The 12,527-nt window shown below is 43.3% G+C and overlaps 1 protein-coding gene across 3 annotated transcripts in view; it reads left to right on the top strand.

Moving 5' to 3' along the window:
- The window catches only part of LRRC8C (leucine rich repeat containing 8 VRAC subunit C), an 89,998-nt gene that overhangs the window by 52,576 nt on the left and 24,895 nt on the right, over positions 1 to 12,527 (top strand). For all 3 annotated transcript variants that reach the window (XM_082476939.1, XM_082476938.1, XM_082476940.1), the window contains one exon: positions 4,682 to 4,823. In XM_082476939.1, the coding sequence (XP_082333065.1) occupies positions 4,686 to 4,823 (138 nt within the window). In that variant the 5' untranslated portion in view covers positions 4,682 to 4,685. The remainder of the gene's footprint in view (positions 1 to 4,681; positions 4,824 to 12,527) is intronic.

Below are 12,527 nucleotides of genomic sequence, written 5' to 3'. Positions count from 1 at the left end.
TCATTTTGTTTAACTTACTGTGTTTTGGGTCTCCTTTTTGCAGGCTGCAGGTTCGTACTTTCCATTGTTTTTGGTGTCTGCCCCCAGTGAGTGAGGTTGGTTCAGTGGGTTGTGTAGGCTTCCTGGTAGAGGGGACTGTTGCCTCTGTTCTGGTGGGTGGGACTAGATCTTGTCTTTCTGTTGGGCAGGGCCGCATCCAGTGGTGTGTTTTGGGGTGTCTGTGAACTTAGTATGATTTTAGGCAGCCTCTTTGCTAATGGGTGGGGTTGTGTTCCTGTCTTGCTAGTTGATTGGCATGGGGCATCCAACACGGAGCTTGCTGGCAGTTGGGTGGAGCTGGGTCTTAACGTTGAGATGGAGATCTCTAGGAGAGCTCTCGCCGATTTATATTATGTGAGACCTGGAGGTCACTGGCGGTCTAATGTCCTTAACTCAGCTCTCCCACCTCAGAAGCTCAGGCCTGACACCAGGCCAGAGCACCAAGACCCTGTCAGCCACACAGCTCAGAAGAAAAGGGAGAAAAAAAGAATGAAAAAGAGAATAATAATAGATTTTAAAAATTATTAAAATAAAAAATAAATAATAAAAAAAAGAAGAGAGCAACCAAACCAATAAACAAATCCACCAGTGATAACAAGTGCTAAAAACTATACTAGGATAAACATAAAAATTAGAAACAAATCAGTCTCAGACAGCAAACCCCAAGTCTACAGTTGCTCCCAAAGTCCACCGCTTCAATTTTGAGATGACTCGTTGTCTATTCAGGTATTCCACAGATGCAGGGTACATCAGTTGATTGTGGGGATTTAATCTGCTGCTCCTGAGGCTGCTGGGAGAGATTTCCCTTTCTCTTCTTTGTTCACACAGCTCCTGGGGTTCAGCTTTGGATTTGGACCCGCCTCTGCATGTAGGTTGCCTGAGGGCATCTGTTCCCGCCCAGTGAGGATGGGGTTAAAGCAGCAGCTGCTTCGGGGGCTCTGGCTCACTCAGGCTGGGGGGAGGGAGGGGTACAGAGGAGGCGGGGCGAGCCTGCGGCGGCAGAGGCCGGCATGACGTTGCAACAGCCCGAGGCACGCCGTGCATTCTCCCAGGGAAGTTGTCCCTGGATCACGGGACCCTGGCGGTGGCGGGCTGCACAGGCTCCCGGGAGGGGAGGTGTGGAGAGTGAACTGTGCTTGCACACAGGCATCTTGGTGGCTGCAGCAGCCTTAGCGTCTCATGCCCATCTCTGGTATCCACGCTGATAGCCATGGATCGCGCCCGTCTCTGGAGCTTGTTTAGGCGGCGCTCTGAATCCCCTCTCCTCGCGCTCCCCAAAACAATGGTCTCTTGCCTCTTAGGCAGGTCCAGACTTTTTCCTGGACTCCCTCCCGGCTAGCTGTGGTGCACTAGCCCCCTTCAGGCTGTGTTCACGCAGCCAATCCCAGTCCTCTCCCTGGGATCCGACCGAAGCCCGAGCCTCAGCTCCCAGCCCCCGCCTGTCCCGGCGGCTGAGCAGACAAGCCTCTCGGGCTGGTGAGTGCTGGTCAGCAGTGATACTCTGTGCGGGAATCTCTCCGCTTTGCCCTCCGCACCCCTGTGGCTGTGCTCTCCTCCGTGGCTCCGAAGCTTCCCCCCTCCGCCACCCACAGTCTCCGCCTGCGCAGGGCCTTCCTAGTGTGTGGAAACCTTTCCTCCTTCACGGCTCCCTCCCCGAGGTGCAGGTCCTGTCCCTATTCTTTTGTCTCTGTTTTTTCTTTTTTCTTTTTCCATACCCAGGTACGTGGGGAGTTTCTTGCCTTTTGGGAAGTCTGAGGTCTTTTGCCAGCGTTCAGTAGGTGTTCTGTAGGAGTGTTTCCACATGTAGATGTATTTTTGATGTATTTGTGGGGAGGAAGGTTATCTCCATGTCTTACTTCTCCACCATCTTGAAGGTCCTCCCTGACGAATGAGTTTTAACATCAAGGAGTTTGAAAAGTTCATTGATATAGTTTTCAGATTCCATATTGCAACTAACCAAGTTAGTCTGATATATTATCAAAAGTTAATATCCCCAATTATATAAAAAGTCTGTTAAGATACTCCTCCCTTTTCTAACTGCATATATATTTGATTCATAAATTTCAATCAAAACAACATATCTCAGCAGATTGAAGAAGCAGATATGAGAATCCAGCTATATTCTATTAAACCAGCTGTTAAAGAGATTTACAAAAATGTAAAACAATGCCATTATTCTCATTAATTGTTTTTGTGTTAGAGAATATAGTTATTTTTTATAATAACAATTTATGGTAACTTGTAATGGGTTTGTTATTTTTAAGTGAGTTAATATATATTTTTGAAATTTCTTGGTTTTAATTTCTCATGTGGCCGGTATTGGTAGGTATCACCCACCTAAAAAGTGCTCTTTGAGGTCCTCCTCACTACATTTTGAACATGAAGGGATCCTGAGGTCCAAAAGTTTGAGAACACAGCTCTCAATGAAATACACATTGGTATATTTTATTTCTGAAATTGTTCCTTGCTTCAAAGAACAAGCCCAATTCCCTCCAAGATGTACAGGAACTTATCATGAAGGAGACAATAACTAAATCTATCAAAGGAGGTAGACGACAGCACAGGTACCATACTTGTTAGTGCTGTCACTGTAGCTGGCTAGGGTCCCCCCCAATCTGATTGGGTGAGCATTGCTCCATGAACAAGCATCTGAATTCACCCATCCATGTAACAGACAGTTGTTCAGGGCCTCTTGTTTTCCAGAGACTGTGGTAAGTGGTAGGATCAAAATAGAACAAGACAGTCGCTTCTAGGCAGAATGTGGAAGTTAAGATGAGTTCGTGCCTGTCTGTGACCGCCACTGGACATCTGTGATGAGAAAACATTTGGGGCCATGAGATTATAATGATCCATTGAGAAGAAAAAGGTCATGAACGGTCAGGAAAATCAAACTTTGGACTAGTCTGAAATGCTAATAACACTAGGAATAAGTGAAGTTTTTTATTTAGCTTGGGTGGCTTGCCTGCAACATATGTTTTGAGAACACACATATGCATAACATATAGGTTTTCCCCCTTCAAGAAACTTGCAGCCCAGTGGTGGTAACAAAGTGGAGTTAAGAAAGTTGTGTTTGGGGACTTCTCATGGTGGTCCAGTGGGTAGGACTCCGCACTCCCGATGCAGGGGACCCTGGTTCCATCCCTGGTTGGGGAACTAGATCCCACGTGCATGCTGCAACTAAGAGTTTGCGTGCCACAACTAAGAAGTCCTCATGCCACAACAACGAAGAGCCCGAGTGCCGCAACTAAGACCTGGCACAGCCAAAAATAAATAAATATTAAAAAAAAGAAAAGGAAAGTTGTGTTTCAATAAAATGAGGCAATCATATCAAATGCTGCACAGATGTCAAGTAGGTAGGTCATAGGTAAAAGCAGCACCAAGCGGTTGAATTTTCAACGTTGTGTTAAGGAAGACAAGTTACTGCTTAAGAAAAAGTCAGATAAAGCAGTGAGATGGAATGGAACACATTATAGTTTCCAAAGATAAACAGCAGTGAACTCAAAGAAGAGGCTCTGGTTTTCTCTAGGCTGTTTATTGTACAGCCTTTAATTCACTATTAGGGAAGAGAAGTTCCAGGAAACAAAAAGGCTTGGGAGAAAGAGCACCAAATGTAGCCTTTCCCTGCCTTTAATCAGACTAAATAACAAGGGCAGGTGTAAAAAGCAAGATTATTGGATCCAGAGATGGCAAAAGGGAGAGAAACTGTCTTTTTGGCCCTCACTGGCCACCCTTATTCCTTGCCATGAGATAAGGAAAGAATATTCCTTCTCCCAGTAGCTGGATGGTTACCTTCAAGTCTTAGATCATAATACAGCAGTGGGACTGAGCGATAAGAAAGGACAATGCAGGCTAAGAAAAGGATGCGTCTCTTTTCTGCTTTTCCCAGAGCCTCAGTGCACCCAATTCATTTATCCTCTGTCATTTAGATAGAGTTAGGTGTTTCCAGAGAAAACTGATTTCTCAGAGGATAAGTTTGAGGTTCACAGTGAAATATAAGGAGTTTAGGAAATAGAGAAAAAAATCAAGTCAAAAGCCCAGGAACCAAAAAAAGAGGGAGGGCAAAAAAAAAAATTGAAGTTCTCCCCAACACCTCCTCCCCACAATGAGATTGTCCCTTTTACAAGAAAAGGACCAGTGGCAAAGTCGTTTGCCTTCCCCAGGGAGCAAGCAAAAGGCTTTACAAAGAGGGCTTAGTAAATAATTAATACTAACCAATGCTGAGGATACACTTAAAAAAATAGTTTGAAGCAAAAACCCAAGATGATAAGATAAATAGCAGAAACATTTTAAAGGATGGGCTCCGCTCTTTCTGGCATCTTGGTGCTCTGTTTAGGGGAAGGGAGACACCAGGAAATAATGGGCAGCTCTGGTCATGCTCTCTCTGGTCCATGTGGAGCTAAAGGGCACCCACTGATTAGACAAGAGTTAGTAAAGGTACTTGCTTTTTCTACATGGGGCTCCTTATTTCCTCAACTGGTGGATTTCTCAGTGGCTTGTTAAAACTCTGAGGTGCTGTGACAGCTCCTGGACTGATTCAGACCACTGAATCCGACAAGTTGAAGCAGAATTTCAAATGTTGTTAACAGTGCAGTAGGTTGTGCATAAAGATAAATTAATTCACCAGTAATCTCCCTTTTCTCAGAAACATGATTCCGGTGACGGAGTTCCGGCAGTTCTCTGAGCAGCAGCCTGCCTTCCGGGTTCTGAAGCCATGGTGGGATGTATTTACCGACTACTTGTCCGTGGCCATGCTGATGATTGGTGTGTTCGGATGCACTTTGCAGGTAGGTGCCTGGACTCACGTCAGAACAGAGCCAGGACAAGACACTAAGCCGCTGAAACCTCTTAAAAAAGAGTGTGTGATTTTTAACCATGTGTATATTAGTTGCTCTTCTCTATTTATGTGTGGTGTTTGTAATCATGGCAGGGAGCCTGAAGCCCAATTTCCCAAACTTTCCTAATTAGGTAAATATGGTACTTGTAAGATTTAACTGAGCCCAAAGAGCAGTTGACTATAGTCAAGTAATATTTGATGTCACGAACATCAGATATTTGAAGGGAGTCCTTTATCTTTCAAAGTTGGTTTTATATCCACAGCAAAATGTAGAATATAGCAAAATATAGTATGTATAGCCAGAGTGCCATTTATATTGTTAAAATGGAACGTTTTTCTTTACCTCTTATATTTACCCCTGATAAGATTTTCTGGAAGGACTGACATTTTGATGAGACATTATCTTACCCAATGCTTAGTTCTGAATTAAATTGTAACTGAATCATAATTTGTTCTATATAGATACTGTATATTCATATATTGAATCCAGATTTTTTTGCAAACCTATGTATCAGGCACCATACTTAGAGGACATATATACCTATAAACAGTTCATATCTAGGGGGAAACTAAATAAACAAACAACAGAAAAGGTTATACTGTGCTAGAGGCTTCTGAAAAGCTCTATGCGAGTCCAAAGGAGAGGAACAAGAGAAATGGTTGTATTAAAACTTGAGAACCAGTCAGGAAAAGGGAGCTGGGGATGAAGAAAGTGCCAGGAAGAGGAAGGAAAGCTCCAAGTCATGGATGTGAGAAAGGACATGACGTCTCTAGGAAACAGTCATTAGGACTGACACCCTTTGGGGGTCATCAGCGTGAGAGTTGAAGCCATGCCTGGGAATGGAGTCACCCCAGGAGAATGTGGTTGGCGAGATGATGTCAGGAATAACAGTAAAGAGTGAATGAATGAAAAGGAGTCTCCTCTCAAGAAGGCTGAGGAGGGGCAGCCATAAGGACGGGGGGAAACCAAGAGAGCGGAGGGGCTCAGGTGTGGTCAGTGATGGCAGGGGGTTCAACTAACTCACGGCCTAAGGGGAGAAAAGCAGCAACTAGGGCATTAGAAATCTTAGTGTCACTGGTTGGAAAAGTGAATGGGAGTTAAAGGCTTATGGAACTTTCAAGTAGATCATCTGAGAGGAAGAGGAGCCAGGAGAGAAGGAAATAGCTAGAAGTGGTGCAGAGTAGAAATAAAGACCTTTTTAACGTTGATTTTAATAATAGTTATCATCTAGTGCCTCCTACGTGTCAGGCGCTCTACTGAACACTTTACACATGTTTTAAATCATTTCATCCTCATGCCAACCCTAGGATATACTATTATCATCCCCATTTATAGATGCAAAACTAAGGCACAGAGAGATTAGAGAAACTTCCAAGGTGAGTAGCAAAACCCTTATTGAAATCCAAGCAGTTTGGCCCCAAAGTCCCTATCCTTAATCCCTAACACCATCCTGCTTTTTATCTGTGGGCTGAAAATATCTCGCCCTCCTCCTCCCACCAAAAAAAAAAAAAGGATGCCAATGAAAAACTAGAGTTTGAAAGAGAGAAAGGGCATTAATTCATTCATAAATAAAACAAATAGTTGTTGAAGAATCTACTGTGTGCCAGGCACTGTTCTAGGGGCCAAGCGTTATCAGTGCAGGAGGAAAGAAATAAAAGACAAATATCCCAGCCTTGTAGAACTTAAATTCTATGGGGGAAAAAACAAGCAAAATAAGCAAAATCAGTTGGTAAATTATATGTGTTAGAAGGTAATAAGGACAATGAAAAAGAAGATAAAGCATACGAGGATGGTAGGAGGTCACAGCAGGTGAGATTAGGAGTTGTGGTTCTCAAATAGGGTGGCCTCACTGGGAGGTGACTTTTGAGGAGGGAACTGAAGTCAGTGCGGGAGCGGGCCTTGCAGATGTCCCGGGAGGAGCCATCCGGACAGAGGGAACAGAAAGAGCAAGAGACACGATGAACAAAGCAGTCACAGGACCCCTCCCCTTCTGCAGGAGAATTTGACATTTGGCTTTCTCAACTTTCTAGCTCAGCTTCCCTGGGAGCCTGATAAAGGTAGAATGTTAACTGTGTTGCTAGGCAACATTGCTTATGGCATAAATGGCTGCTGATTGGTCAACTGCATCTGGGCTGGGAGAATGATAAGCGCCTGGTAGGAAGCCATAGATGGGATTTCTGTGATTGTGGTGACACTTGTAACTGGGCATGTCCCTTGATACATGCAAGGTGTATCTATTGAGTTACAAGAGCTCTTGGCTCCTTTGGAGCATAAGGCATCGAAGCCAGAGTAAATCCGGAATCTGCCTACAGTGGAACTCTTTTTCTTGCACCTGAGATGATCGTGGAGAAGCTTGGGGAGAGACTAGCTCCTGGGCAGTGGTGTGGGCCACCACACAGGCAGTTGTGAAGATTCCCCCAAAGGGAGAGAGTCTGATGCTGCCTGGCTGGCAAGCTGTGACTCCATTCCTGTTTCTTTCCAATGATTCTGGTACCAAATGAGGTTTATGATAATACTATAAGTTTGAATGTTGAGATGATCCTAGGAAGACCCCTGGTGATGTCACAGGCCTGAAGCAGGGGTATTCCTCGCATGTTGAGGGAAGAGCCAGGTGGCCAGTGGGCTACAGCAGAGTGAGGAGAAGAGTGATAGAAGAATGAGTCCTGAGAGGTAACAGCTGCCGGATCATGTAGGGCCTGGAGGCCACTGTAAAGGTTTTGTCCTTGCTCTGACGAAGGTGGGACATGTTTGGAGGGTTGGCGTTATCCGACTTAGGTTTTGACAAGACCACTGTAGGTGTTGAGAATACAGTATGGGGGGCAAGAGCGGAGGCAGAGAGATTACTGAGAAGGCTAGTGCACTAATCCAGGGAAGACATGAATCAGATGGCTTGGACCAGGACTGAAGCCGTGGTTCTGGATATATTTTGAAGGAAAAACATTAAGACTTGCTAGAAGATTGAATTGAGCGTGAGTGATATGTATAAGAGAGAAAAAGAGAAATCAAGAATGACTCTAAGATTTTCAGGCCTGAGCCACTTGGAAAAAGTTTGTTTTTGAGCATGTTAAGTTTGAAATATGTTAGATATCCAAGTGGAGGAGTAAGCAGTTGGATATAAGACCCGGTAGTTCAGGGTAAGAGAAGAATGGTCATCTTCAGGAGGAAGGATGTGATGGATCCAGGATCCAGGTGGGATTATCCTTGATTTGGGTGGAGGGGGGGTACCTTCCACAAGGATAGTAATGATGGCTACAGATGCATTTTATTGCAGGAGAGGAGAGGCACAGTAAGATGGGAGTGTGTGCCTTGTAGCTTCTGTGAAATAGTAAGTGACACATCTGCTGAGAGATTGTGAGGTAAGGGAGGTAGCAGGATGTGGCAACAAGGTAGGTAGTGGAGAAGGGCGAATTTTGGAATGGCAAGTTTGGGAAATAGCAGAGGGAGGTGACATAGATTGCAGGAGGACTCTCCGTCTGTCTTTATTACTGTGCCACGCACAGCACCAGCACTGCCACAGGACCTGCTTATGAACAAGCACAGGAGTCGTTTCTCCTTTTTTTTTTTTAAATTTTTAATTTTATATTGGAGTATGGAGTCGTTTCTCTTGTTTACTTATTCCATAATAGGATGAAATGCAGAAAAGAGAAACCACACAGAGCATCTATAAGAACTAGTAGCTAACTTGGAACAAAATAAATGAAAATGGTAGTGTGGACCTATGAAAATGTCTATGATGAACATCATTTAGGGATGTGGCCACAGTGAGTTCAGAAGGGGATTCAAGGACAACTTAAGCATCTCTTCCCGAGCCCTGGTCAGAACCGTCTTCCCGGAGCACAGCCCCCGTCACGTCTCTCTGCTGCACGGAAGCATCCCACTTAGCGCCCTGCCCAGCACGCTCAGTACCTGCCCCTCAGATGGGTGACCTAATCCGGACCCTTCACACACAGGCCTGTTTTATCCTTACAGCCTTTAAGAAGAATATGGACGCCAGTTGACTGGGTACAGGAAGTGTAGTCTGAGATGTCAAGATTCTAAAAAATGTGAAATACCCCGAAGGAAGATTCCATCAGAATATGAAGGTTACCAGGCTCAGAATTCATATGGGGTGGACCATTTGTTCAACAAACATCCCTAAGCACCCGAGATACGTCAGACATTATGTGGGGTGCTTGAAACACTGAAAGAGAAATACAGTACAGCCCCTGCCCTCAGACTGCTAATAGTCTACAGACTGTACAAATACAGAAGCAATGCCATTTGGTGTGTAAGCGCCTTTATGGTGGTAGATTTCAAGAGCATTAGATATGATGTCATCTCAGCTACTGGAAGTTAGGGACTTGAGGAGGTGAATTTGAGCTAATTCTCAAAGAATGAGTATACAAAGCCAAACTATACATTTTAAAAAAGAGGAATGGAAGAAAAAATCAGCATAAGCAATAGACTTAGTGTGATCATTTCACAAAGCCCTCATTATGGGTCCTCATGGCATTTTCGGGGGCATCCTGCACTGGGTGGGGCATTCCCACAGAATCCAGGATGCTAATAGCACTCGCATTGAGTGACACTGGTAAGGAACCTGTGCTCCCTGTGTGTAGAATCCTTATGTACTTTATCTAGCTCCCAGAAGGACCCTTGGGGAGTAGATTAGTCCCATCTTTCAGGTGAGAATTCTCATCTGAAAGGTTAGGTAATGCCCCAAAGCCAAGAGGGATGCAGTGAGGGTTCAGATCTCAGGTCAGTTCTCTAGCATGTGGCTTTCACCCCTGTGCACCCTGCTATGGGATATTATGGAATCATTGCAATTGCACAGATCCTGTGGCCAAGTTTTGGCCTGTAAAACAGGATTTTAAATATAAAAACAAGTGCAAAATGACTAAAAGAGAAAATAGAAAGTTATAAAAAGAATTGATTTTCTGAATTACAGCTTAGATTCTGTACAAGATTATTCACTATACACCTGCTATTAAAAAAAAAAAACTTCCAACCTATAGTGAATATTAAAGAGACAAGAAATAAGATATAAATTACTAAAGAAAGTAAAACCACCCAGTATTCATATTACGAATGAAAGTAATGTTTCCAAGGGGGAGAATTTAATCTCTTATTTTAGCGCTCCTATGATAATCCTCTGAAATTGCTTTAATGACTGATAGCTTCATAAGCAAAAGGTTCTCTGTGAAGCTCAAAATCCTTTCCCATTTCCAAGGTGATCTTACAATAATCAAAATATGTTTTTATGCCTTGATTTTCCTTTTGTGAAATGAAAGTGCAGTCATTCTGATCTTACTTACAAAACAAGTTAACGCTTGGGGTTTGAAAACACGACAAAGCAAAATCTAAGTAGGGTTAGAAGAGCACTCTGGTGGTAAAATAGGAATCCAATAGCTTTTTGACTATTTTATGAATGGCTTCTTCCAGTGGCAAACAATATTTCATTATCTCTTTATTCCTAAAAGATTGTGTGCATATAGGTTTAACACTATGTAGCTTTAAAGATACTGGGGGAAGGAGGAAGTTATCAGCTATCAATGGGGTGTTGATTCTTTCTTGCCCTGATGTAAAAGGATTAAAATCAACACTTGTGGGCTTCCCTAGTAGTGCAGTGGTTAAGAATCTGCCTGCCAATTCAGGGGACACGGGTTTGAGCCCTGGTCTGGGAAGATCCCACATGCCGCGGAACAACTAAGCCCGTGCACCACAACTACTGAGCCTGTGCTCTGGAGCCTGCAAGCCACAGCTGCTGAGCCCACGTGCCACAGCTACTGAAGCCCACGTGCCTGGAGCCCATGCTCCGCAACAAGAGAAGCCACCGCAATGAGAAGCCTGTGCACCGCAGCAAAGAGTAGCCCCTGCTCGCTACAACTAGAGAAAGCCTGTGAGCAGCAACGAAGACCCGATGCAGCCAAAAATAAACAAATAAATAAATTTATAAAAAAAAAAAATCAACACTTGTCTTACTCATCTGACAAATATTTATTCATTTCTGAGCAAGTAGCTATTTTCAAGGCTGCCATGGAATAAGAGCATGCATAAAGAGCATTCCTTAGATTACATCAGAAAGAAACAAAGAAACAAATATAAACTCATTGTAAACCAGGAGAGTGTATGTATCCTATTTCTGTACAGTCACAGACCTTCAAGGACCCATAGCATAAACACCCAACCTTGTGCTGTAAATAAACAACATTATTCAGATACTCAAAACACTCAATAAAATAGACGAAATCCTGAAAGGTCAACACGTTGCTTCCTGGAAAAATAAGATTGCTTTAGATCTCTGCTCCGTGACTCCAGGTTATCTTATTATGACCGAATCCAAACCAGCCCATCGTCAGGCCATTACCAAATATAGAGTTAACAGTTAGAAACCAGAAACAGGAACTGGAAGACAAGCCCCCTGGAAACCCTAGGGGACTGCTCTGTGACTGCTACACAGGAAAGACATTTCCTGCTTTCTGAATTAGGGGGGAAAAAAAGCCAAGAGAATGATTTCAATGACTTGAAACCACCTACCAAAAAAAAAAAAATCCTTGTGTACTAAGCCAATCACCAGGAGCAAACTGGCCAGCAGGTTCACACTGGAGAAGAGTTTGGAACATCTGAGCTGGTTGGTTGGAGTTAATCCCCGCTTTTATTTTTGGTACATACTCAACTGCTTCTCTGATTTAGAACCATCAGCATCAACGCCATGGCACATGGCCTTCAGCTGATAATGCTCACAGGCAGTTCACTGGAAAGCACAGGTGGTAAAAATTATAGACTGCAGAGGGATTTCGGAGTAGTTCATTTTGATAATGTGCCCTGAATCCTTGCTTCTATAATACCTCTCTCCCCCAATCCTCTGTCCCATACCAACCGGGATCTCTAGTAGATCTTTTTTCTTTTGCCAAATCTGAATTTACAGATGGAGACTCAGAAATTTGTACTTAGATTAGCCTATTGTTTAAGGTGAAATTCAGAATCCTAATGAAACAGCAGATAGCACCAATGGGTAGGCTTAAAATGAAGACCTCATCTAAGATATGTTTTATAAAGTTTCTATGTACCCACGACATGTCAATATTCTACTTCAGTCTTTGGGGAATATGAAACAAAAATCATTTGATGGTGAAAATAATTTTAAAGAGAAACCTTTCGCATCTCTGTAGGGATGGTGGTGGATGCTGTGAGAGAAACACTACTTCAAAATCCCTGTTACATCTAGTAACAAAAATATGCCTTAGTTAGGACTTCCTTGTTATGGTGGTTTATTCAAACTCATACTTTTTTCTTCCCTAGAACTTTATTTCTTGTCATCTATCAGCTTGACAACTTAATGTGCAGTGAATTCCTGGCCACAAGAATAATATATGAGTGCCTTTCACCTCACTTGCTTGGGTTTAACACGGGGCATGAATCTAAATGCTTTTCTTAGATCATCTGCTGCCGTCCAATGCCAGTCAGTGAATGGGGAACATTTCCTTTTATTTCACTATTATAGATTGTTATGACCATGTTGCCTATGGATTGTTTAATAATACATCTTTTCCCTCAAATAATAAAGCACTGACAGAGTACTGGAGTTTTTCCTATGTGAAGCAAATGAGATTTACTGTATATTTAGTCTCTGTTGTGGATCCTGTACTGTAAATCACCAAAATCCGTGTTTAA

The sequence above is a fragment of the Balaenoptera physalus genome, assembly GCF_965194825.1.
Source record: "Balaenoptera physalus genome assembly, chromosome: 1".
Taxonomy (NCBI): Eukaryota; Metazoa; Chordata; class Mammalia; order Artiodactyla; family Balaenopteridae; genus Balaenoptera; species Balaenoptera physalus.
The sequence above is the reverse complement of the archived record's forward strand: the minus strand, read 5'-3'. Positions and strand labels throughout refer to the sequence as shown.